General features: G+C 37.3%; 2 protein-coding genes across 3 annotated transcripts; both read left to right on the top strand.

The window, feature by feature from the left end:
• Nucleotides 1–1,431: 1,431 nt before the first annotated feature.
• On the top strand, nt 1,432–12,508 carry nt5dc2 (5'-nucleotidase domain containing 2). Its single transcript, XM_079637270.1, has 14 exons — nt 1,432–1,999; nt 2,320–2,504; nt 3,899–3,973; nt 4,069–4,124; nt 4,218–4,311; nt 6,111–6,239; nt 7,073–7,133; nt 7,683–7,785; nt 7,999–8,100; nt 8,478–8,559; nt 9,295–9,381; nt 9,595–9,735; nt 11,170–11,234; nt 11,340–12,508. The coding sequence occupies exons 1-14, from the start codon at nt 1,624–1,626 to the stop codon at nt 11,599–11,601; spliced, it is 1,818 nt and encodes a 605-aa protein (XP_079493396.1). The 5' UTR covers nt 1,432–1,623; the 3' UTR covers nt 11,602–12,508.
• A 3,829-nt stretch (nt 12,509–16,337) lies between these two features.
• On the top strand, nt 16,338–26,140 carry tbc1d25 (TBC1 domain family, member 25). 2 transcript variants are annotated; one of them, XM_079636769.1, is made up of 8 exons: nt 16,347–16,512; nt 16,992–17,145; nt 18,660–18,769; nt 18,928–19,082; nt 19,556–19,680; nt 20,733–20,921; nt 21,878–22,153; nt 23,019–26,140. In XM_079636769.1, the coding sequence occupies exons 4-8, from the start codon at nt 19,058–19,060 to the stop codon at nt 24,768–24,770; spliced, it is 2,367 nt and encodes a 788-aa protein (XP_079492895.1). In that variant the 5' UTR covers nt 16,347–16,512; nt 16,992–17,145; nt 18,660–18,769; nt 18,928–19,057; the 3' UTR covers nt 24,771–26,140. The 2 variants fall into 2 exon arrangements, with proteins under 2 accessions (XP_079492894.1, XP_079492895.1); XM_079636768.1 differs by lacking the exon at nt 16,992–17,145 and having other exon boundaries at nt 16,338–16,512.
• Nucleotides 26,141–26,685: the final 545 nt, after the last annotated feature.

The raw sequence follows: 26,685 nt of genomic DNA, 5'->3' as shown, positions 1-26,685 counted from the left end.
CCATTTTGCCACTGGTTGTTATTGTCTTTAAATTCCCTTTTTCTTTTTTTTTTTTGCCAAAATAGTTTTGAGAATGAAGTTTTGACTCTTGAAATTATTTATTTGACCTTTTGAGTTTTCATTAGGGCAAAGATAGACATTTACTGTTATACTTAGACATTATGAGTAGGGCTGCACGATTTAGTAATTGTGAATTTATTTAGAAAATAATGTTTTGTAATGGCCATGATCATGACTTGAATACATCTGCTCAATCTCTGAACATGATGTTCTGATATTTCACCATTTTGCCACCAGTTGTTATTGTCCTGAGGAAAATGTCGGCTGATTGAATCTGACAAAACCGTCCCAGTCACATTCCCCTCCAATTTGAAGAAAATATATCTACTTTATAGGCTATATGTTGCTTTAATGAAACCTTACAATAGTTTTAAAAAGTAACAAAACAAAAAAAAAACAGTAGTTTTTTTTTTTTTTTTTTTTTATGTTTTATATAATTTTCCCGCTTATATGGTCAGATTAACTGGATGGGAGAAAAAAACTGGAAACTAAACAGTCCTAAAAACAAATTTCAGTCTTTAAGGAAAAATAAATGTATTGCATTTAGATTTTGGAGTGAAATACGATACTGACAGTACTTGAAGGTTTCGAGAAAGTTTGGTTAGTATTTTTTTCTGGGACAGTGACAAAACTCGCTCTCGCGAAACTGTTGCCTCTGCCACACCCTATTCCAAACATACTCTAATTAATTCTGTATGAATCTGAGTACATGCAACAGTTATTTCCGACAAGAACTGCCATAAAGTATTTAATATCTAATATACAATATTTTGGCCATTCTACACTCCTTATTTTATGTGTCTTTGCTGATTAGCCGAGTAAATAAGTTATGACAACTTATCGATCAAACGAATGTGTAAAACGTGCCTTTGCTCCTAACACCTAAAATTGACTAATTTGAAAACAAATGTGTGCATTCCGGATGGGCTCCTAAATAAAAATCAATTTTGCCTATCTGCTAGGATAAGAAAGTAGGATAAGTCGGACATATGGTCAAAGGAGATAATTACATCAGCATTTTTTGTTACTGCACAAAACCCTAGTTAAATGCGTCCTGTTTTAGTGTTTAGGATGCAGCGCACATCTGAAGTCTGCAACGATACACGTTAAGCGTAGAACAAGACCACAAATGCTAAAAAAAAAATATCTTGTGGTTTTGAGGCAGAACCAGTCTGCTTTGGTCACATCATGTACTTGCATGCCAGAGTGTAGGAACAAATACTGTTGTTAAGCATATTCAGTCACGTAGCACATGTAGGCAGTTGCCAGGTCGTTTGACCAATCATAAGGCATGAAATATTGCTAAATTTTCATGAAGAAAACGAATTGGTTGGACTGGCATGTAAACACGTTCTCCTCCTGAACCAACCCATAGAAGAGTGACGTAGAAAAATCCAGGTCTTATTGGTTCGATGAACTGTCAATCATTACAAGTCTAGCATTTGATTGGTTAATAAAACAGCTTGCGCCCGACCAGCGATGCCATCAGCAAGCCTGTATCAGTTCCCCGCAGAAGCAAGTACGAATGAAAGAAGTAAACAACTTCGTTAGCATTGTTTAGACATGGCTTGCAAAAAAATAGGCACTTTAAGCCATACAATGTGGCAAAAAAGCTCTAGTTCTGGAGTTGCGCTCTGCACAGGATTGAATATTCCAGCTTTTGCATGTAGAAGCTTCGCCTCGGCTGGTTCAACAATGAACGGACAGAAGTGCTGCAAAGACGGGCACAACTGTGGACCGACGAAACATGTGGCAGCTGATGTTAATCATAACCCCGTTGCAGCTGCAGTCACATCGCACAGACACCAAATCGTGGGCAAAAATAGAGGCGAAGAATCTTTAACCAAAGCTGGCAGGGCTTTCTCGTCCACGGCCCCGCAGATCAACAATAAAACGTACTTATGGGCGAGATACAATGAGATGAAACGGCTTGTGCACGGTATGTTGGTTTAATTTGAGTTCTCATATGTGATGTTCTGTAATCTCTGCTCATGCCAAACACGTATTTGTCCACTTTCCCCCGTCCCGAAGAGGCGCTGGCCTCTGTAACTTACATTTAGTAAACAACTGCCAACTGCCATTCGCATGTCCAATGCGTGCTCGACGTTTTCTATTCACAACTATTTCAGGTGTTAGTCGAGACCTACTAGAGTTTTTTTTATTTTTGCGCCTTGTTTATTGACAGAAGAAACAATATTTTAAAAATATACTTATTTAAAAGCATGATAATAAACTTCAAGTTTCCTTTCCTCTTCACAGATTTGATTCCTCCCGGAGTGTGCAATCTTCTGAACCCTTCCACTATCTATGCCAACAATGAGGTGGATCTGGAAGAGGTGGACATCTACGGCTTTGACTACGATTACACGCTAGCTCTCTATTCCAGCGCGCTGGACGAGATGATCTACAACAAGGCGCGAGAGTTTCTCGTTCAGCACTGCAAGGTCCGAGAAAGACACAACTTCATAGCCATAAACCTGTTGTTTTGCATGTTTCATGTTATTGAACAAAATAAGTGTAAATACCTAACGTTAGAGTTATTATGAGGTAAAACGCATACATACAAAACAAACAATTTAGGCATTCAAACAGAACGCGCTTTTGCGTTTAAAAACGCGGGACGCATGGACATTTAAAAAAACGCGTAATGTTACCGGTAATTTCTTTTAACTTGAGCGCTGCAAAACGAGGCGAGCACAATTGTCAAACACGTCTAGCATAGTGCATGTTTACATAGAAAGACAATGAACGAAAAACTCGAGATGCAGGGTAACGTAACGTTATTTTAATAAAAAAAAATGCAAGACTCGTTTTTTTAAAAAGTTTAATTTTTAACTTAAGTGCAGTAAATTGTTGCAAAAGACTTGAGCACCAAAGTTATTCTACCACGTTTACATAGAAAATCAGTTCATTGGATTGTAGAAACGTGTTTTCTGTGAAATTTTATACGATTTTGTGTTTAAAACGTGAGACGCAGGGTCATAAATAATGCTATCGTAAATACTAGTATCCTATTTAAAAATTGGACATGAACGATCTTTTAATTCGTATTTACCACTGGGAAGTTCATGGATAATTTTGATACCCAATTTCCTGGGATGGGTGTGCCATAAACTTTAAACATGGTGGAGGGGAGAATGGAGAGCTATTCTTAATTCGTTTTTTCAACAACAGCTATACTTGTCATTGAAGTAGTGCATATTTACAATATAAATAAATATTTGAAGCGTTTTGTATGTTTTATACACAGCGAAAATAGATTGTATTTGACCGAAATTCCAGAATCCGTTAGCAAGCTGACTATAGTGTGGTGAATGTTTATATAATTGTCAGTTAATGGGATGCTAAATATCATTTTGGCTTAAGACTTTCTCAATAAATAGGCAAGAATAAACCTGGTGTACTCCATGATTCTTGTTCTTTCTGACAACAAAGCACTTGAATGCAACAAGCTTGTAATCACGACTTGAGACAACAGTCTGACTAGTGCCGACGATGCGTAACACCGCAAAAACTAAGCTGAGAGATTCTCAACGTTGGCTGACGGATGATCAAAAGATGTGTGTGCAACAGTCAAAACACGTCTGTCTAGTGCACATTTGCATAGACCACAATCGAAAAGCAGTGCAGTTGAATGCAAAAATGCGTTCTGTGTGAACAGTCCTAAACGCATGTATCCTGGGATTTTGGCTCGGCTCCTCGGATTCCTGTGAGGTTCTGTTTTGTTTAATTGTTCTAATGATGGTGATCTGTCTGAGGGATCATGTGGAGTCACGGGGGTGGGAGGTTAAAGGTTGGCATGTTTGAGATTTTTGTTTTTGTGCCTTTCTTTCACTAGTACCCTGAGGGAATCAGTAAGTACGACTATATTCCCAACTTTGCAACGCGGGGGCTTCACTACGACATCCAAAAGGTGCGTTAAACATTCATGGTTTGCGTTTTTGCAGCATTTTTTCATTATCTTACTATTATATGAATTCATCTTTTATTTTTATTTCAATGCCACAGGGACTTCTCATGAAAATTGATGCCTTCCATTACATCCAGTTAGGCACCGTTTATAGGTAAACTGACCCTCATTTGATCAATTCAGTCTGTGAGTTTGTGTAGAGAATTGTGTTATGTAATTCACGGTTTTGTATTTATTCTATACGCAGGGGTCTGAAGCCTGTCCCTGATGAAGAGGTCATGAAACTTTATGGAGGTTCAAATCATATTCCCCTCAACCAAGTCAGTGGATTCTATGGCAAGGTGATAGTCCCACTACATTTAATATGCGTTCTCATTTCATCAGTCATAGGGGTGTAACGATATTCAAACTAAATTGAAAAACTACGAAACGCTACCCACGGTACGTATCGCGATACTCTCATGGCGTACCGAACGCCTCCTGCTGCCCCGGCCCAGCCCTAACCGATTGTTGAGGTTGACCTCACTTTACCTAGTCACAAAAAAATTTTTCTTCCTTGACATTTAGTAATGTGTAACGGTACACATATTTGTCCCGCAAATTTTTTGTGTCTTGTGTGTACAAGAGCGTTGTAGCCTAACCACCAATAATCGCAATAAGCTCTGCGTTTTGTTACTTTCGATAAGAAACAGTGTAATTTTTCTAATTATGTCCATTTCATCACGTAATCATACAATAAATGCCATTTTGATGCTTCTTAATGTGGCGGTAGTGACAGATCACTGTATAGGCGCCTCAGTTTAAGCAGCAGCGTGAGTGAACGCAATCATCTCTTCCTAATAAACATGAATGAACATCTGAAGGAATGTTAAAAGATACAGTGCAACTTACTGAAACGTATTTTCATGTAATCGCTCAATCAGTGTTTCCACGGTGGAAAGACATCAGTAAACAGCCTGTACACAATATCCCACGTAGCATTACGTCATTTACCTAAGGCAAGTCATTAAGTGTCCACAGCTTGTTAGTTTGCTAGAGCACATCAGCAGCAGCCATATCTGGTTGCCCACTGAAGCCAAGCAGGGTTGAGCCTGGTCACTGGTCAGTACCTGGATGGGAGACCTCCTGAGAAAACCAGGATGTAAACCACGGTTTAAAAAAAAATTATAATTAATTTATGTTGTACCATACCGAACCATGACTTCACAACCGAGGTATGTACTGAACCGTCAGTTTTGTGTACCGTTACAACCCTAATCGGTCAGTTTTACACTCGAGAGGGCAGATGTTGACATAGCAATATTTGCATGCTTACATTTTTGTGCCTCATTACTAAGAGGTTAGTGGGGGTAAAGTTATGCCACCCTGTTAGGAGCCCAGATCTGATTTTGTGTGTCCAGCTACCATGAGTACGTGGCAGCAGTACGCTGTATATCTACAACAAAAACATCAGTCATTTTCTGAATCAGATAGTTATCAGGCATGTTCTTGTCTGCAGGGTTTCCATGGTCATGGGAAACAAAAATATATCAGGGATTTATAAAATGGTGTTTTCCAGACTGGGAAAAGTCAATGATGAATTAACATTTCCTTGTTATTCTCTGTTGTGAAAAGCTTAATTGACTAAATATTGCTCTTGGATTCTGTAAAACTTGTTCACAAGTCAGACATATTATATATAAATAATTATAGACAAATTATTATTTGGAGTCTGTTGTAACTCGTTCAAAGTGGTTCACAAATCTGTATGAGTAACTCGTTAGAGCAGTGGTTCTGATGAGGTCAAGGACTGTAGGGAAGACACAAATAATAAAACGTATTATTTTTATTTATTATTAAATAAAATTATTATAACATTATGCATATTATAATATTATGTTTAATAATATTATGAATTGTACAAGCTATGATGTTTGTTAAAAAAAACCCCAGACTGATATGATCATGCAAATTCTTGGCTCAGGAAGTTTTTGTAATGTATGTAATATTTAAAATATATGTGCTACAATTTCCTCGAAGTAGAATATCACTATTTCCAGCTCCTCTCAGTAGGCATATCATTTAAGTATAAATATGAAAAAAAACATTGCTTATTCATCACTGTTTTAAAATGCATCTGACTCATTGTTATTTGTTCCAGGGTCCCAAAATGAAACAGTTTATGGATGTTTTCTCCATCCCTGAGATGACTCTTTTGGCGGCTGCGAACGATTACTTCATCTCAAACGACATCGAGTACGACCCTGTGCACCTCTACAAAGATGTCTCCGTAAGTGTGAAGTCAATATGCCCTCCGTGAATTCTGATCCAACTACTTTTGTCTTCCTGACGTCTGTAAGCGCGTTAGGGAATTTGCACAAAAAAGCCAACCTGTTTTTACAGACTGTGGGAATAGTTTACAAACTGCTTTTGTGATTTAAAACCGAGAGAGCTGTTTCTTGTCTGTTGTTTTGTAAACTCTGTCCTCAAGCTGAGCGGATTCTTTCTTCTGCCTGTGGTTAGGGTGCCGCTGACTGATTTGTTTTCATTCAGACTTGATCACGGTGGTCCTGAATTGGGTTACAGAGCGGCTTTGTTTTTTTCTGCTGTAATGGGTCAGTTTACTTGCAGAATGTAGTCTTGTGTTTCACTTCTGCTTTTCAGCCGCACTCTCCACCCCTTTATACTTGAGCTCTCACTGACTAGCAGAAAATAAAAAATCTTGGCCAAGCAGTAAATGGCTAAAACCTTGTTTCTTTCATACCCACCATGGTGTCAACATGAATCAAATAAGTTATTTTGCAATTAGTGTTTTAGCCTCATTAACGCATTGCTTGTCAGGAAGTAAAGCATCAGCACGCCTCACTTGTTTATCTTTCAAGCGCAGCTTTTTGAGTTGACTTCTGTCCACGCTGGTAGAACAGATTGTTCTGTTCTCGCAAAGGCGTGTGCGTAAGATGTCAGGGGGAACCGGAAACCTGGCAGTGGATTGAAGTAAAGCTTTTGAAAGAGCCATTTTAAAATATATTTTTCCAACAAAGGGGAGAAAAGAGAATAGAAAGTGTTTTGCTTCAAGCACTTGACCACAAAAATGTTTGTTAAATACAAAATCTGTATTTGCAGGATGCAATTGGAATGGTGCATATCAAGGGTTACATGTACAAATGGATCATGCAAGATCTTGGTGAGTATACAAATATTGACTATGTGCATTACCCGGATGTTTGAATATAACTTGGCTCAAAAGTGTCTTAAAATCTCAGTTAAAGACTTGCTTTAAATTTCTTTAGCCAAGAAGAGATCATGTTATTGTAAGCTGGAGCAAATGAAAACCAGACTTGAAGTTGACCCTCTCAGACCCAGTCTGTGTAGTGCGTGTGTGTGTGTGTAGGTGGAGAGCAGTCTTTTGTTTTCAGAGCAAACTGTTGCATAATCGGGCCTCTCTGGAGAATGGGATTTGAAGCGAGCAGTTCTACTGGGCTAGCCCAATATAATCTTTATTTTTTAATGCTTGTTTTATCCTTATCACAGATGTTCCATTGCAGTATAAACACTTTTTAGGCAAACAGGAAAAACAGATCTGATAAGATTCTGGATGACATTTATCATAGTCTGTAGACATTACTGATTTGGTTTTAGTTAGTATAGAAAAGGCTGGGTTTTAAAAGACCCTTTTTTTATTCCTCACTTTCTGCCTGTTGTGACCCCTTTTCCTTGCTTATTCGGTCCCCAGAGAAATACATTCTCAGAGGAGACGAGACATATGCTGTGTTGCACCGGCTGGCCAGTCAGGGGAAGAAACTTTTCCTTATTACCAACAGTCCCTTCAGCTTTGTGTGAGTTTCATATTGATGCATCATATTCAACAGATACATTAACAAGAGACCTCAAAGTGAAGCTCCTTACCATTTGTAAAAAAAAAATCACCACTTATTTTTTTGTGTCCCAAATCATTTGAACAAAGTCATGAATTTGAACATCAGCTTATATATTTATCATTTTTGAAATGTTAAGTAATTGTGTTTTTTGTGTGTTTTTTTTTTAATCAGTGATAAAGGCATGAGGTACATGGTTGGAAAGGACTGGAGGGAATTCTTTGACGTTGTCATTGTTCAAGCTGACAAGCCTCATTTTTTTAATGACTGCAATAAGTAAGTCTGACTGTAAATTAGATAATTTCCATTCACAAAGCAGATTTCTACCCTAAAATGTTTCAATGTGCCCTTTGGGAGAGGCGTTTCATGACATGATACTTTTTTCAGGATTCTTTGATGAATAGAAAGTTTTGATGAATAGTAATTTATTTCAAATAGAAATATTTTGTAACATTATTAATGTCTTTACTGTTACTTTTGATCAATTTATTGTGTCCTTGCTGAATAAAAATATTACTGACCTCAAACTTTTTTTAATGGCAGTATATTGATTCCCATTCACTTTTGTTTTCTGCAACATGAGTGTTTTCGTTTTGTCCTGAATTACCCACCACATTGATTTGAAAATATCTCCATCTCTCTCAATTTTCCAGACCATTTAGACGTTTGGACTGCAATGGAGACTTGCAGTGGGATAGGATCAAGAGTTTGAATAAGGGACAGATCTATAAGCAGGTAACGCAGATTTGTTTTGTACTGCATTCAGTCTGTTTATTCTGGTAAGATGATTATGAGCAATACAGAAAGAACTCTTTTCTGAGAAGCTTTCATTGCTACATTTATGCTGACTCTTCTGTAAATCTGGATTAAATCAGGGATTATGAATTCATCTGGGGAAATTGTTCAGAATTACTGAGACATTTGGCCTACTTGTATGTCCTCGACTTGCAAGAGCATGTTATTTTAAATTGTACATGGTTAACTTTTCTCTAAACTTTTCACGTTTTTCCTGTCCCTGTGAGAATAACCCAAATCCTACCAGCTCTGCATTGACTCTCTGTTAATTGTAGAATGATTTATCCACTTCATTTGGCTCTTTCATTTGGAAAAAGTGGAAAAGAAGGTGACGAGGTCAAATTCAGTCTCAATGGAAAATCACTTTAACACAGTTTAGTGGTGAGAGGCATGTACAAACAGACTTTGCTGACCAGAACACTGAGGCTTAGTCTGACTATATAGATACACCCTCATGCAAGATAAAGTAGAAGAAGCATATAAAAACCATCTTAAATTGGGAAAGTTCTCTGGCAGAAACCTAAGAGCAAACCGTTCCTGCAATACAAAACCAATGAAATGTCTGTTGACGCGTAGCTTCCAGAAACTCGAATGAGTATTGGGAAGAGAACCTGTACATCAATCACAATGTTAGCAGCTGGCTAACAAAACTGCCTTTGTTTTGCTTTGTTTTAGGGAAACCTTGTAGACTTTCTGAAGCTAACAGGATGGCGGGGATCCAAGGTTTTTTATTTTGGAGATCATCTGTACAGTGACTTGGCGGTGAGTTTGTTTGAATACATTGTGCACGTTTGTTGCGCAAATGTCTTCCTTTTGTTTTTACTGCTTGAAAGTGCTTGGTGTTTCCAACAAAAGTGGCAGTAAGTCATGCTCTGCAGTTTTTATAGTCATTAGATTCCAGGATCAAACAGTGACTGATTTGTAAAAAGGTTCTTGAAATGGACTCAAAATAAGCATCCTGTCCTGGCATTTTAGGACCTGATGCTGCGTCATGGGTGGAGGACGGGAGCGATCGTGCCTGAACTTGAGGTGGAGACGAAGGTGGTGAACACAGAGCAGTACGCTCAAAGTCTCACGTGGTTGCAGGCACTCACCGGACTGCTGGAGCGCATGCAGGTTAGCACTATGCCTCTGAACTTTAGCATAGACAAATATTCATTGCTAATAAATGTATACAAACTTTTTTTCAAACTTAAAAAAATGTATTCTGTATGCAAGCAAGTTTCTAAAGAACAATTTAATGAGAGCAAAATAAACAGGTCTGCATTACATGTGCTTGTATTCCTCATATGATGGAATATGACTGACCTGGTAGGTTTGGCAGAGGTCCATTAGCTTAATATTGGTCTGGATTGATTGTTCCGAGTGTTCATAGCCACAGTCAGATTGTCTATGTAAGAAAAGCTTGGTGTGATCGGTTGCTCCATTTACATAATCCACAATGCATTTGACCGCATATTCTGTCAAGGTTTGGATGATGATTGTTTTAAATTGTGCTACTCAAATTCGAGCCACTGAAATGTTTGCATAAAATGTTTCAGTTGTGAATGAAAGGGAATGTAACATTTAAACAGACACTGCTACTTTAGCATCTATGTCCTGAAGCAACATTCACATTATCAGTACATTAATGAAGAGCTTTTCCTGTGCTTGTGCAGCAGAGGTCATAAGAGTTAATGATGCAATATTTAATATAATACAATGAGAAGAGTCTCGCATGTGAAAAAGGCAGAAGAAGATTCTGTTAGTAAAGAATCTTCCACCTTTGTGTATAATAAAATTCAGTTTGAGATTAATGTTAGGATTCTGTTTTACGAACTTCATAAGTGTCAAAAAATCAGCATCTGTTTGAAATGTTTTTTTTACAGTTAAAAATATATATATTTTAAATATTAAACCAATATTATTAATATATATATATATATATATATATATATATTAGTGTGTGTATTTGTTTGGATTGGTAATATTTAGTATAGTCTTTTATGCTCAATGCATTTATTTGATCAAAATATGTTGTGAAATATTGCAGTTTTAAATAAGTTTTCTATTTGAATATATTTTAAATGTAATTTATTCCTGTAATGGCAAAACTGAATGTTTCAGAAATATTCTAATTTGGTGCTCAAGAAAAATGTATTAATATTGTTGAAAACATTACTGCTTTTAATTTTTTATTACATATATTGTGGAAACTGAGATGCATTGTTTCAGGATTATTTGATGAATAGAAAGTTCAAAAGAACAGCATTTATTTGAAATGTATATATTTTTGTAACATTACTAAAGTCTTCTGTCATTTTTGAATGGTTTAATACATCCTTGCTAAATCAAAATATAAATTTCTTAAGAAAATCTTACTGACCACTAAACTTTTGAATGGTTAGTGTATATTATTTATTTATTTACTTGCATAACTATACAATGAAAGTCTATGCTCTCTTTTGTATCACCTTAAAGTCTCAATTCATTTGGAGAGAAATACATTTTTGGACAACTTATTTTATTTTTCCTCTTTTTTTTTTTTTTTTTTCTTTTTTTTTTTTTTAGATGTATCGGGATCCTGAGTCAAAGAAGGTTCTGCAGGAGTGGCTGAAAGAGAGAGAGGAGCTACGGTGAGTGAAGCAAGACAAAAAGACTTATGCATTTAGCAGACAATACATTCATTAACTTATTAACTATAGCCTTTATAACTTGTCTTCATTTTTTATTTATTATAGGGCAGTCACCAAGAACCTCTTCAACCCTCACTTTGGCAGCATATTCCGTACCTGCCACAACCCCACTTACTTTTCCCGCCGCCTGTGCCGTTTCTCAGACCTCTACATGGCCTCGATCAGCTGCCTACTGAACTACGACCTCTCTTACACCTTTTACCCACGCCGAACACCCCTGCAGCACGAAGCCCCCCTCTGGATGGACCAACTCTGCACCGGCTGCATGAAGACGCCCTTCTTGGAGGAGATGGCCCATATTCGTTAAAACCACCAAAGGTGTGCAAATATGAACTGAGTGGAATGAGGGGTGTGTTTGTCTCTATGGCATTGGAGACGTGGCACTTTTTACGCAAACTTCACATGCAACAGGGCCATCTGCTGGATGTTAGGTTACAATTCATCTCCATGTTCTCAAGCCTTGGACAGTAAAAGACAAAGGCTTGTCGATTAATTTCTCCTTATGTTTTTACCTCTAACTTTTTTTGCATTTGATGCAATTGCATTTACATATTACTAAACATAGTTAAATATTAAGTGGTTTACAGTTCTCAGTTCTGTTTGGTTTTGTAGATTAATCCTGTGTGTCATAAGTTTTGTAGTTGCAACCGAGCGATGTTTGTATTGACATGAATCATGATAACAGGAAGGATGAAATATGCTACACCTGTGGTACCCAGACTTTTTTTTTCTGGTAGGCCAAAGTATTGAGCCGCTGGCCGAAAATGCACAATGAGTTACAAATACAATAGGTCTGATTACATGTATGATTAGGTCAAATAGCCTCATATTTGGTGTTGTAATGTTACTTACTGTAGTGTGGGGAAGGTAATAATATAGCCTAGACTCAAAGTTTAAACATGCACAAATAATAACAGCCTCCACAGCTTTTTATTGCTAGATAAATCATTTTTGTTTTTTAATTGACAGCTGTATTTACATATATGGAAGCTCCTGGAGGGTTAAACCAAATGCTGTTGTTATTTTTGACCTTGTAGGCCTTTGCTGTTTATGGCTTTGGACTAAGCTTCTGTACAATCAGAACATTGTTTGCTTGCATTTAAATCTGAATAGCTATGCTGCTAAATTCAGTTTTCCAGGAACAAGAAATATGGCATCTTTTTGTATGTACTTGCTCTACAAGTTATCAAATCAAATAAAAGGCTTTGTATTAATGTTTTGATGGCACTCATTCTTATCTTTCAGGGATGAAACATGTAACCCCAAAATTACAAATCTTTTAAGTCTCATAATGCCAACTGAGGCAGTGCTTATTTGATCAAAAACAGTAATAGTCAAACTTTTTTTTTTTATATTAATTTTTATTTATTTTTGAAGGGGGTATATTTACAATCTTTATTCTTGTATTATATAATGAATTGGGTCAGTTTTTAAAACCAGTGCATCTATTTTGTTATTTCTGTTGCAGGCAATGTCTGTTTCAAACTCTTGTCAACTGATTGAAACTTCAACTTTTATTTTTAGCACATTGGTCTCTTTATGTGGCTTAACTGCAGAGGTGGACAGTGACAAAGTACATGTAAGTACACTTTTTGAGTATACATTTTTCTGGAAACTTTTTTACTTTAACTCCACTACATTTGAAAGACAAATATCGTACTTTTACTCCACTATATTTCTGTCTGAGTCAGGGGATTAATTGCAGGGGTTGCATTTTGGTTGGAAATGAAAATTGGGTTGACATCAGAACCAGGCTGATTTTGGTTTCTGAGTGATTCTCTGAGATGGGTGTCTTTTGGGTCATACCTTTTATATATATATATATATATATATATATATACCTTAAATAGTTTAAGAAAATACATTTTCCCACCTCAGGCATGAAATTCTAACCGATATTAAGTGTTTTTTGGAGTTCAACCCCATCACAAACCACTTGAACCCTGTTTAAATATGATTTAAAAAGATTTTCAAGTAAATTCTTATAGAAGCTTTTCAATGAGATGTCCCTTGATTGATATCATTTATTGCATGTAGAATTTTATTTTTAAATACTCACCATTTGAATACCAAATCAGGTCATGAAAACTGTATCTAACATTGGTCTTATCTTATCACAAAATATGCATTAATATTAGGATTTAATCAGGCTTTCATATTTTTGTCCGACTGTCCTGTAAATTCTGCACACAGCAAAACAAACATTGACTTAATTTGTCTTATCACGGAAATATTAATAAAAACTATCAAATAACAGGGTTGAACTCAGCATTATGGGGTTGAAAATGATAACAGGGTTGAAGTGATGATCATTATTTCAATATAGTATGGATTTCTTACCTGTAAAATTAATAGCAGATTCAATAAAATTGTATTTCATTAAAGTTGGCGTTCGTGGTGACCTCTGGTGTTTTGGGTGGTTGCTATTCATCAAAGCTTTCATCTTCCTCTGTTTTTTTTTAGCATCCCTCCACATCTTTCGCCTTTGTCGTTTAGCTCCGTCATCCAGATTGGCTATTTTTTTCTTTTTCCCTGACTCTGTGTCCCTTTTCCACCTTTCACGCTCACTCTTGAGATATGCTTCCCGTCTGTCTGCGTCTGCATCTCTTCTTTCTCTGTACAGTCTTTGCCTTTCTGCTTCTGTTTTTGCCATTGGGATGTCTAAAAATATTGAACATAAAATATCATGATTATTTCTGACAGTTCACATCACAATACAACAAGTCTACAATTGAGTAATCTACTAAGAAAGAAGTGTCAAACATTCAACCCTGTCATAATAATAATAATGTGACGGGGTTGAAGTTTTTGGCTCTTTTTTTTTCACCTTTATTTAACCAGGTTAGTCAGTTGAGAACAAGTTCTCATTTGCAACCAAGACCTGGCCAAGATAAGGCGGAAGGTGCAAGGCGACAAAGTTACACACAGCATACAAACGTTCAAATACACAATCATACATATAGAAGACATTTAAAATTAATTAGAAGTTAAAAGGTAGATTGTTTAAAAACATAAAGTGGCAGTGCAAGAGGAATAGCAGTAAAATAATAGTATAATCCACAAGACTAAATGGTAATGTGCAAATAGTTTCAGTTGAATTCAATTGAATATTGTAAAGTGTTCCAATCATTTGCAGCTTAAATTTTTAAAGAAAAACTGTTAGAAGGCTAACAGTATCTGTAACTCCATACTTAGCTAAGACAGTAGCATCACATGGCATTTAGGACATCGTAAAATTGTAATGTTTTGCAAAACTATTATTAAATTCTTCTTAAACCGTTGTTTACTATCATTTGGTCATACAACAGAGTTGAAATGTTGAGCCTGACAATCTTAATCTGACAGTGAAAAACATGAAATATAGGTAAGAAAAGATACTAACACTTGCCTTTCTTTACAGCATGTTCTTTAAGAGACTTGTGTGATGTCACTTCCTGGATGTGATGCCACAGGGATTGATCCATTATTTTTATAGGGGGGTAAATAGTATGGCGTGACGGGGTTGAAAACAAACTGGAGGACGTGTATAAATATTGCACTTTCATATATATATATATATATATATATATATATATATATATATATATATATATATATATATATATATATATATTTTTTTTTTTTTTTTTTTAGTTAAAGTAGACCAACATATGATTATATTAGCAGCAACATTTTGGTATTAATAGCACTTTTTATTTGTTTGATATTCAATGTAATGATGGGTAATGTAGGCACCTGGTTCTATCAATTGACAGCGTTAAAATGCATTTTGTGATTTCCTTCAATTGAAAATCTTTGAAGTAAGTTTGGGGGACTTGAAGGGCAGAGAATCACCCTTCTGACGTCAACCCGATTTTCATTTTCAACCACAATACAACGTCTGTCCAACGACCTCTTTAGAAATGTTATCATGATCATCATGATTATTTGGTGATTAAAAAGCATTTCTTGTTATTATCAAAAAGTTGAAAACAGGAAATTTAAAAAGACCAAAAGTGACAGTAGCCTATAGACATTTGTAATGTTATATTTAAGATTTTTTATCAAATAAATGTTGTTCTTTTGAATTTTATATTCGGAATCCTGGAAAAAAGTATCAATGTATAAATTGAAATGCTTGGTGAGCTTATAAAATACTTATTTCAAAACCAGTAAAACTTCTTAATGATTTCAAACGTTTGACCGGTATAGTGTAAAATTATATGATCTGAATTCGAGATCATCGACGAGCTGCTAAGTAGCTTCTCCGTGATAGAATAGTACAAGATGTATAAAAACAAACATTATAAACATACAGAGGTGTGTGATTGTATTGTCTAAATCTGTCGTCGCAGCACAGCTGCCCAGTAGCTCGCCGTGATCGTATAGTGGTTAGTACTCTGCGTTGTGGCCGCAGCAACCCCGGTTCGAATCCGGGTCACGGCATAAATATGAGGCATATCTTTTGCATGTGTGCTATGGATGATGAAATTTCTAAGATGATACAATAATGTATACTCAAACAAGTTTATTATTTACATTTTCCTTTATTATATATGTATTTGACTGCTATGTTAATTAGCATATACCGGTAGCTTTAAAATATCTGGCATCGTTGAATTTAGGAATTATTTGAAAACGATAGCTTTGAACATTGTCTTTTTTTATCGGCAAAATGACTACATCTGTCCAAACATAAATCTTTAGTTTTTTTCAGAGCCATTTCTCTCTATGGCTCTGGGTTTTTTTGTTGTTGTCGCACATGGATCATTCCTTCCCTCATGAATCCAATGATGTAATGCTATGAGGCGTCATATCCTGTTGTTTGAAACTAGTCCCATGTCACGGAGACAGTCTTCGCTATATATAAGTAGCGAAAATAATGTCCTCTTATGTAATGATTGTTGACGAAGTGGACGAAGCACTGATTCCCCTTTGTAATTATATATTAAAATACATGTACACGTTATTTTTTAATACACGAAAGCTTTTTTCGTCGTGTAGCGGGGCTTTTATTTTGAAACATGTCACCAAGAGACTGGTTGTTTTACGTCTCTTGTTAACGGAATTTTCAATGTACTTGAAGCTGTAAGAGAAACGGCTACCTCCATCCATTGTTATTTTACTTTCAGTTTTTAATCTGGATGACGATTACGCATCTTTGAACGGGACACCCCAAAACGGACTACCCACCATGTCGGCTGAGGAGGAGAGGGGGGTAGTTCGTGTCAAAGTCAAGGTGAGAAATTTTGGGGACCGAGCGGCAGGTAGAAACCCCAATCACACACACACACACACACCGCAACACAGCGGGATGGAAACACAACAACACACAGCATTCCACGTAGTCCAGCCAGGCCAGCAGTCAGACAATTGTCTGCGTCTGTCGTAGAGCTTTTATTCAGCCCTATCTTCACGTTCATCGCTTTTACTTCGCTGTCATCTTTGTTGTTTACACATCATGACCTCATCATAATCATTCGTTTGCAGAAGATGTGTAATAAACATGTTGTTTTAATCTATATATCAATATTTTTTTAGAAATATATTTATCATACAATTTAATGTTATAGCCTAGTCATCTTTTGTTGTTCGTGTCACATAATTGTTCAACAAATGCATATAAATCATACAATTTAGTCGTTGTCATACTATGTTACAGTCATAATGAGTGTCACATGATCAACCTGCCATGTAATTCTCTCGCTTGTTTTTCAGTAATTTCTCTGGTACAGTCTGTTTTAATGAATACGAAAAGAAATGTATGCAGATGCAGGCCTTAGAGAACCTCCATAAATGATTTAATGGAACTTAACAGAGGGGTTTTGCAGGCCTGTTTCTTTAAGAAGTCTCTTTGGACATAAGAATTTAGGTCAGTGAATTTAATTTTAATCACAGTGAACTTGCAGTTAATCAAAGAGCTACACTGCCATGTCACCGATTCTTCAGACACAATATTAAAAATAAACATGATCTACCATTTTTTTTATCTTCCACTTTTTTAAAAAGTCGATCAACTCTGTCACACAATTTGTAAACACACACACACACACACACACACACACACACACACACACACACACACACACACACACACACTTGAGATGGTTCTTTTAGTAGTTGTCAACGCCAGAAAAGAAAAGAAAATGCAATTGTATTTAATGTATGTATGAGTATGAAATGCTAATTATGGTAATTATGTCAGTACTTTCAAGATGTTCTGTGTCAGTAATATATGGAGTGTCAAATCAGTTATCAGTCTGAAACAACCATGTAGCCTCAATTCATTTGTTCATGCCATGGAAGTGAATGCTAGATTTTTGATTTATGACACATTACTTTTGTTTTTGACAGTGTTGATCTTTAATGAGTCAGTGTTGCTATTGTTTATTAAAGTTATTTGTTTAAGGTAATTGAAATCGAAATGTTGCTGAAAAAACTTAAAGGGATAGTTCACCCAAAAATGAAAATTCTGTCATCATTTACTCACCCTCAAGTTGTTTCAAACCTGTATGAGTTTCTTTCTTCTGTTGAACACAAAAGAAGATATTTTGAAGAATGTTGGTGACCAGAGAGTTGATGGACCCCATTGACTTCCATAGTATCTTTTTTTCCTACTATGGAAGTCAATGGGGTCCATCAACTGTCTGGTCAACTGTCTTAAACTATCCCTTTAATGAAATAAATGTTTACGCCGTTAAAGTCATTAAGTCAATTAAAGCTAAATATAAAAAAACTAATACAAATGACAAAAGCACAGCAAATAGGCTAACTAAAACTATCAGGGAAACAGTTATAAAAATAAAATGATTACAAATATTACTAAATATTGTAAAAGTATATAAATAATACTATAACAATGTTAAACACATTTTGGGAGAAAATAGAAGAAGCTGAAGATGCACCAGCGAATATTTATGAAATATTTGATACAATTTAATTTATTCTATGAGATAAGTTTCGTATACCATTTTGTCCCAGTACTCAAGAGTCAGTGGTATCAGACGACAACCTAGCCTAAGTTACAAAGTTTTGAATAGTAAATTAATTTAGGTTTTGTGTGAACCTTGACAGATGTGCTGCAGTGTGTTTTGCTTGGGACAGATGACCTTGTAGTGCTGCGCTCGAGGTGTTTTAGCACATGTGTGTAAAGTTCAAAGTAATCTGTACAGCCAGAGTCAGTTTCCCACAGTTGGTTGCAACATCGACAGAGACTCCACCTGAGTAAACAATGTCACCTGATTAGATGATTTGCATTTCAGAGGATAGAGTGATTAAGATGACAAAATGTTTTTATGTAGAATAAATAGGGAATGTAACCCATTTTCTTTGTCGTTCTAAAATCATTCTTCTACTCCACGCTTTCTGTTTTCTGTCTGTTTGCAGAAGTATGAAGGGGTGTTACCGGTGGAGTTCCGGTCCTTTGCTGTAGATCCTCAAATAACCTCATTAGAGGTGTTGCAACATATCCTGATACGAGCCTTTGAGCTGAATGGGTGCGTGTGAAATTACAAAATATATTTATTTTTGTGATAATTCTGATTTAGATCTATTTAAACAATTTATAAGCCAATTTTGTATGGTTATTTAATAGCAATGATACATTAATTGCAGCAAACATAGATGGAGTCTTATTTTCTTCGGTTTCCTGCAGGAAACGCAACTTTGGGATTAGCTACCTGTCCCGTGATCGCGGGGGTGTGGAGGTCTACGTGTCTCTGTTGTCTGACTGGGATTTAGATGCCGCGTTTGTCAGTGCAGCAAAGCCTTTCCTCCAGCTAAAGATGGACATCAAACCATCAGAGGACAGTGAGTGAACTCTCCTGTGTGGAGGGTATTGAATGTCTGTCAATCTCAGTAGATCCTGAAAATCTGTGACTGCTCTATCTTCCTTTATGAGATCTCTGAATTAACAAATCATTATCCATAAATCAATCAATAAAAAAATAACTATTAATAAATCATTTTTTGGATGATTTCTCTTCCATTCAAATGATTATACTGTTTCTATATATGTATTGTTGACTGAGTGCATTTCCTGAAACAAAAAGATATCAAAATATTTTTTAAGGGGGAGAATTCAAGTGATTGTTTTGTAATTGAGTGTATTTTCTTAAAATTTTTTTTATATTTTCAGTACATTATTTTATAGAGTCTACATTGTGTCTTTATTGGACACTGGAATTATTTGACAAACATTCTGCATTGACCTTTAAATAAGACTAATCCAGTTTTAAATGGTGTTTTTTTTTAATGTTTTGTTTTCTTATATTCTTCCCAAGGTCCTGTTTTGGAGGATTGGGACATAATAAGCCCTAAGGATGTGATTGGCTCAGATCAGTTGCAGGGAGAGAAGAGGTCATTGACGTCTGCTGCACTTCCCTTCACACAGTCGCTGCTGTCCCAGGTTACTCATGATGTGCTTACCCCTGTCAGCCAGCTGTTTTACCAGCCAGTGTCCAATGCGTTCAGTCAGGTTCACAGTCTGCTGCATTTATACTGTAATTCATGGCAATTTGTTCCAAACAATGGAAGGCATTAGATATTTCAGGAGTTCTTGAAGGCAAAAGCTCCTTTGCTCTTGTAAGAAACAGCTTTGTGTTGGTTTATTTAATAAATAAAAAATAGAGGGAACATTTTCTGCATTTCACTGGCCTTGTACACACTGTAAAGTTTCAGGAGTGACAACCGCATTTAAATACGGTAGTGAATCCCCTAAAAATTATAGTTTTGTGTGCGTGTATGGAACATAACTCATTTCTGAAAATAGCGATGATTGACACATTGGTAACCATAGCAACGGTCTGGCATCTCGCGCATTTGGTATTCACAATTTTTGACTAAAGTAATATTTCAGTGAACAAAGACTCACTTATGTTTTAACCAAACCACCGTCGATAGGCTGCTTGTTTGGGCTTGGCTCATAAAGCCATCCAGTTTATGGAGTTAATAAAGGGGGCAGGAGCGTGTCTCAATATAGTATAAAACATTTGGATTTATTCAGGTTTATTTTGTGCTTGTTTTTGTTTAGCGGATTTTTCTATCAAGATCTGGCAACATTAATGAGTCAAGGCTCCTTCCTTTTTCCCTGTGATTTTCTTGCACATACAGAAGAGACACATCTCTGATACTGATCTCTGGTTCTGTTCTGCTTAGAATTTTGTAAATGCGGTTGTCACTACCTGAATTTTTCAGTAGATAATTCATTTGTACAATTCGGTTGTTTTTCCCATAAATTATTGACTGTATACAGAACAGGACTAAACAACAAAAGTTGAATTGACAATTTAGCTGTTGTGTGTACATGGCCACTGATAACTAATTAATCTTATTCCAGATATTTAATGTTTTCGAAATGTTTATTTCTATCTATCTATCTATCTATCTTTCAACTAATATCATAGATGAAACTAGAAATATATATAAATTCTGAACATTTACCTATTCCACTATATTCAGGTGGGTCGCACTCTATCGCGTGTGCAGCAGGCCTTGAGTTGGTCCTATGGGGAGGAGGTGAAACCATTCAAGCCTCCCTTAAATGACGTTGAATTCCACTGTTACCTGAACAGCCAAGGTCAACTGACCCGGCCAGAAGAACTCAGACTTCGTATATATCATGGTGGGGTTGAGCCATCCTTACGCAAGGTAACCAAACTGCTTTACCATTATTTAACTAATCCACCATGAGAGAGTGAGAATGGGATCATTGTGAGATACAGTGATCTTAACTTAAATACCTTGACAAACATTGGCAAAAACGTTTTCCAGCTTTGAATACAAACTGAGTTAATGTAGCCATTTGTATTAGTTTTTGTAATTTATTTATTTAAAAGCTCCATAATGTGTATTCAGAGCTAGAAAAAAATACATTTGATATATTATATATAATATATGCATGTGTGTTGTGAGTATTCTTACGACCAGGGAGGTAAACTTAAATAAAATGTTCTGAAAACCTGTTTCAACCGTTTCTTCAGGGTTGGGCAAGTCCAAAACAATAAACAAAACGGGCACTGACTAAACCTAATTACAACTAAATAAACCCTGTAAAATAAATACAATCAAATACAGTGGTCTTACCCAACTCCCTGGCAATCCCAAACACAGGAGAAAAGATATATACGAAAATAAAAATGGCACCCTACCTCTTCAGTATTTAAGGAAAAATTATGTACCGGTATGTACAATATTTACAGAAAAAGGGCAACACAACTACCACAATAACTAAACGAAATTAATACTACGACGGATGGAAACACTAGGGACAAAAGTCAAAATAAGGACACTTTACAAAAGTAGCAAGCGAAATAATATACACAATTTACAAATCATGAATCACAAGCAAACTACACCACTGCAACACTCTCAGACAACACGCCAACAACATAATCTCTTCCACGTCGGCATATGGCGTATCACGCAAACATCCCCACACACAGGGAAAGAAAAAAAAACAGCAATACGTCTTCGGACTTAACAGTATAAACATCTTGAGGGGCAACTTCTTCCCTGACAGACAACTCATGTCTATTAAGTTCCATAGCAGTCTAATTTGCATTTTAGCTGACTTTTTCTCGTCCATCTCTGTATTTTTGTGACAGGTTGTTTGGCGATACCTCCTTAATGTGTACCCAGATGGTCTGACAGGGCAGGAGAGAATGGATTACATGAAGAGAAAGACGAGAGAGTACGACCAGCTGAAGAGTGAATGGACGGCACGGGCCAGCTCAGAGGATCTGGAGTTCATTCGCGGAAACGTTCTGAAAGATGTTCTTCGAACGGACCGAGCACATCCTTACTATGCGGGCTCAGAGGACAGCCCACATCTCACCGCCTTGACCGACCTCCTTACCACCTTTGCTATTACACACCCACAGGTAAACATATGTCAACCCTTTGATGACATCAGTGTTAATTTTGACAGCAAATTTTAGTCATAGTCTTTTGACTAAAATTCCATTTAGTTTTAATCATCTGAATTGTTTTAGTTTAAGTCTAGTTTTAGTCGACGAAATACAATAAGATTTTAGTCGACTAAATCTACAGTCGATTTAGTCAACTACAATCGAATGGCTTTAGTTAAATTGTAATGCATTAATTTAGAATTTCTCTAAAATTTCCAAACCCATTATATATTCCCATAGAAAACCTCTATTAACCTGTTAATATGAATAATTTTTAGTTGTGCAGATTCTCACCACTGTACGTTCTGTAAAGATATAACCGACTGTGTTTACGTGAATACTCTCCAAAACGGACATTTAGACATAATGTTGTGTGTATTTGTCCATTCAGACGCGAAAGAGTGCTCAATTCAGTTCTCGCGCACTGTATAGCTGTCTATGTGCAGGGCTGCACGCTTCGGGTCGGGTGTGTGTTTGTGTGTGCGCACAGAAAAACATACCGAAATAAGCTCTCTTTCAGATGTTTACATTTATTTTATATTTATGAGACCGGCATCAAGCGCATGCCAACTCCTGTCCCGTCGGGTAGATCAGCACTTTACAGTTCAATTGTGCGCATCTACCACAAATGCAAATTAGTTCTGAATGGATCTCTTCCCCAATCGTCCCTCTGTAACATTTTCGTCTAGTTTTTATTCGAAACATTGTCGTCATTTAAAAAAAAAATTGTTGACGAAAATAATGACGAAAATTATTCGTCAAGGAAATTAACACTGGATGACACTAGGATGTACCTTTACTTCTCTGGAATATGAACTTTCCTCATTTGTTTTCACAGGTGTCTTATTGCCAAGGCATGAGCGACATTGCGTCGCCAATCCTCGCCGTCATGGACAACGAAGCTCACGCCTTTATCTGCTTCTGTGGCATTATGAAACGTCTTGAAGGCAACTTCCGCCCTGATGGACAACTCATGTCCATTAAGTTCCAGCATCTCAAATTGCTTCTGCAGTATTCAGACCCGGAGTTTTATGCCTACCTAGTCTCGACAGGTGCTGACGATCTGTTTTTTTGTTACCGCTGGCTGCTTTTGGAGCTAAAACGTGAATTTGCTTTTGATGATGCCCTGCGAATGCTGGAGGTCACCTGGAGCTCCTTGCCACCTGATCCACCTGAGACAGAGGTGGAGCTTCTGGGGCCAGCGCTTGAGGCAGATCAGCCCAACGGCTCACAGAATGTTCATCAGAATGTGGACATGGAGGAGATGGAAGAAAAGCTGACAGAAAGGCAGAGGAGACGTCACATGCTAAGACCGTCTCGAGAGGAGGCAGATGGAGGACGTTCCCTTGTCGTAGAAGAAGAGAAGGGGCCTCGGAAGGAAGGCGAAGGAGAGTACGGTGTAGATGAGATGGTCAATAATGATGTCACAGCTCCGACTCGTTCATTTGAAAAACAGGCGAGTTTTGGGGAATTCAAGTATTATAGTGGCCGCAACGAGGACAGCTTTGAAATGAATGAGAACGAATGCTCCGATCCCACGTTATCTCCCGTACAGTTTCAGTCTGCACACTCTACGTTGCAATTCTCAGTCCGCCAGTCCACAGAGGAAAGTGAGGACGACCCCGGAGAAAAGGAACCTCTTATCGGTAATCATACGCCGTCATCTCCAGGACAGAGAGACTCTCCCAATGGTCAGGCAGCTTCCCCAGCATCATCTCTACCTTCCTGTCCACCAAACTGGAAAAGTAGCTCCAATCAGTCACTGGAAGCATCTAATTCTGCGACCAGTTGGAGAACAGCATCTCCTGATGCCCTGTCAAAATGCACATCCTCTTCCTCTAGTGGGGACAAAGCCGAGTCTCCTGATAAACCTTCTGGAGGGTTCACATCCTCACAAGCTGTAATAAACGGAACTGGGTCTCAGTCCCCATCAGTGGTCGCAGGGAAATCTTTACTGGCGTCTCCATCGCAGGGTTACAATCGTTCACTTCTCTCTTCGCCAATTTTATCTTTCAGCAAGTCCCCGTCTTTGCCCAAAGCATTCTCCAGCAATCTCCCCTCGCCATGCAGACCCACTGGGTCTGGCTTATCCTCTCCAAACACAAACAAACCAGAAGGAGGCGGAATTAAACCCTGCTCGCTTCCCCCTCCGCAAGAGTTTGGGAAAGGGAATCCCTTCATGCTTTTCCTTTGCCTTTCTATCCTGCTAGAGCACCGTGACCACATTGTCAAAAACAGTCTAGATTACAATGAGCTGGCCATGCACTTTGACCGCCTGGTCCGTCGCCACAACCTCGGGCGTATTCTGCAGCGAGCTAAAGCCCTCTTCGCAGACTACCTGCAGAGTGAAGTATGGGACTCGGAGGAAGGGGATGAAGTCAGCTTGGACTCCCCAGCCACAGCGGATACATCCCCCCAAACACCCACCACTAGGCCCCCTTTCCTCAATGTACAGCCCTCTCAGGGTACCTTCCCGAATTCAACCTATAATCTGGCCAATACCATTCCCTCTCCAACAATTCCCTATAATCTGACCAATACCATTCCCTCTCCAACAACTCCCATTGCCCTCTCTCCATCTGCTTCTTGATTCTGTGCATTAGTAGATTGTCTCCAGAAACCAGCTCCGGACCACAAACGGACCCAGAAGCAAGTTTTTCTGTACACAGCTTACCTTTGTGCTTTACACGCGCTTTATGGAAATTGATTTGTTTTGTTAACAACCAAAGCTTAGTGACTTTCTCTTTTTCTTTTTTTGCCTTATCCAACCTTCCAACTGAAGCCCCTTTTATTGTACTGGATCTTTTTTATTGCACTTTATTGATTGTCCTTTCAAAGGGCAGGCCAGTTTGTGTCTCATTTCACTTTGTAAATAACACTTTTAAAAGGCACATTATGGGCACGTAAAACCCCTGTTATAGTAGCCTCACTTACCTGAGACAAAGACAAAGATCAAGATTTTAATATTATTTATTTCTCTGTGCAATCGTTATTTTGGATGAAAAGGTTTGAAGCAGCTTCTTCTAAGGTTATTCTGGCTCTGTTGTTGTAAGCAGAAGAATGTTTACTCAAGTTAAGCTTTTGAGATGCCCTCTGAAATTTGTTTGACATTGCCTGCAGCAAAGGTGTGTTTGGTATGCTGATATTTGTCAGTTGTGCTTCATGAGAACCTTAAGCCTTGATTTTTGTTTGTACAAAACATTTGAGCAGAGATGAAGGTGCTGATGCATTATCCAGTATCCCACCAATGTGAAACCTTCAGTTGTAGAATAGGTAACATTCAGCCCCAATCTTGAATTAATCTCTGAACTACTCATACATATTTCCTCTTCCCTAGTGTACAACAGCTATTTGACCAGTAAGCTGTAGTTCTACATGCAGTGGATGTTTTGGTAAAGCACTACACCTACTAAGATCAACATAGAGAATGGCTGATAATTTGGTGTCACTTATCCTCGCCTTTGTTGGAGAAGTGCCTCATTTCACTGAATTTGCCATTTTTGTCTCTCTCGTTTCTGTGTAAATATAATTTTGTTGCTTTCATCCATCTTCCACCAAAGGTTTGTCTGGTAATTCGTTGCCATAACGACTTTGTCGTCAAGAGGCAACAATCAAGCATCCCTGCTTTTAAAAAAAAATCACAGAGTATTACAAAAGTGTTTAATGCCTTTAACAGAATGCTTTTCATCTGATACCTTGTAGACTCATTCTTTATGTCTTAATACCAAGTGTTCTTTTAAGTGCTAAAATAAACCTGCACATGGACTAAAAAAGGATTTTCCTGGAAAGTGGAACAGTTATGAGTCCTGTTCATCAGCGTTATGTATACAACATGTATGTATGTTTCTCTGATTTTGATTTGGTTCTATATGATAGTATTTTACTCATACCCATGGAGACACTTGCCAGACTGAATGCTTGCAGTACTCCTATTTGTACAATAAATTCACTGAATATTGATTGATCAATGATCATTCTTTCATAAAGCAAACAATATTTAAACCATAACACACAGAAAGAGTAAACACTATCCCTGGCTGGAAATTTTATCTTAATTTTGGAACATGGTAGGTGGTTTCTAGCAGGTCCAAGCTGATAGATCGTCTTGGGCCATCAACATGGTAAACCAGCTAATGACTAGCTACCATGTTCCACAACACTGCAGTGTAAAGGGATAGTTCAACATTTTGTCATCATTCATCTCACCCTCCAGTTGTTCCAAACCTGTGTGAGTTTGGCTTTCATAGTATTTTATTTCCTAATATGGAAGTCAATGGAGTACATCAACTGAATACCAAAACATTTTTAAATATCATTTTTTTGTGTGTGTTCAGCAGAAGAAAGAAACTCACATAGGTTTGAAACAACTTGAGGGTGAGTAAATGATGACAAAATTAAAACATTTGGGTGAACTATCCCTTGAAGGTGGATTTTTCCATCAGGGATTACCAAAAGCTTACCACTTTCCAGAGTAAATTGAAAAAGTATATACGCCATAAGATAGC

This window comes from Phoxinus phoxinus (assembly GCF_949152265.1).
Source record: "Phoxinus phoxinus genome assembly, chromosome: 15".
NCBI classification, from domain to species: Eukaryota; Metazoa; Chordata; class Actinopteri; order Cypriniformes; family Leuciscidae; genus Phoxinus; species Phoxinus phoxinus.
Note: the sequence above shows the minus strand (reverse complement) of the source record. Positions and strands in the feature narration are given on the sequence as shown.

What these genes read in the sequence shown, in the direction of transcription:
- nt5dc2 (XM_079637270.1), top strand. Translation starts at nt 1,624, where the DNA reads ATGGCTTGCAAAAAAATAGGCACTTTAAGCCATACAATGTGGCAAAAA. An exon ending in GATGAAACGGCTTGTGCACG is followed by an intron (nt 2,000 to 2,319) that starts GTATGTTGGTTT and finishes TCCTCTTCACAG; the next exon opens with ATTTGATTCCTCCCGGAGTG. An exon ending in AACAGTCCCTTCAGCTTTGT is followed by an intron (nt 7,786 to 7,998) that starts GTGAGTTTCATA and finishes TTTTTTAATCAG; the next exon opens with TGATAAAGGCATGAGGTACA.
- tbc1d25 (XM_079636768.1), top strand. Translation starts at nt 16,468, where the DNA reads ATGTCGGCTGAGGAGGAGAGGGGGGTAGTTCGTGTCAAAGTCAAG. An exon ending in TAGTTCGTGTCAAAGTCAAG is followed by an intron (nt 16,513 to 18,659) that starts GTGAGAAATTTT and finishes GTCTGTTTGCAG; the next exon opens with AAGTATGAAGGGGTGTTACC. An exon ending in CGAGCCTTTGAGCTGAATGG is followed by an intron (nt 18,770 to 18,927) that starts GTGCGTGTGAAA and finishes GGTTTCCTGCAG; the next exon opens with GAAACGCAACTTTGGGATTA.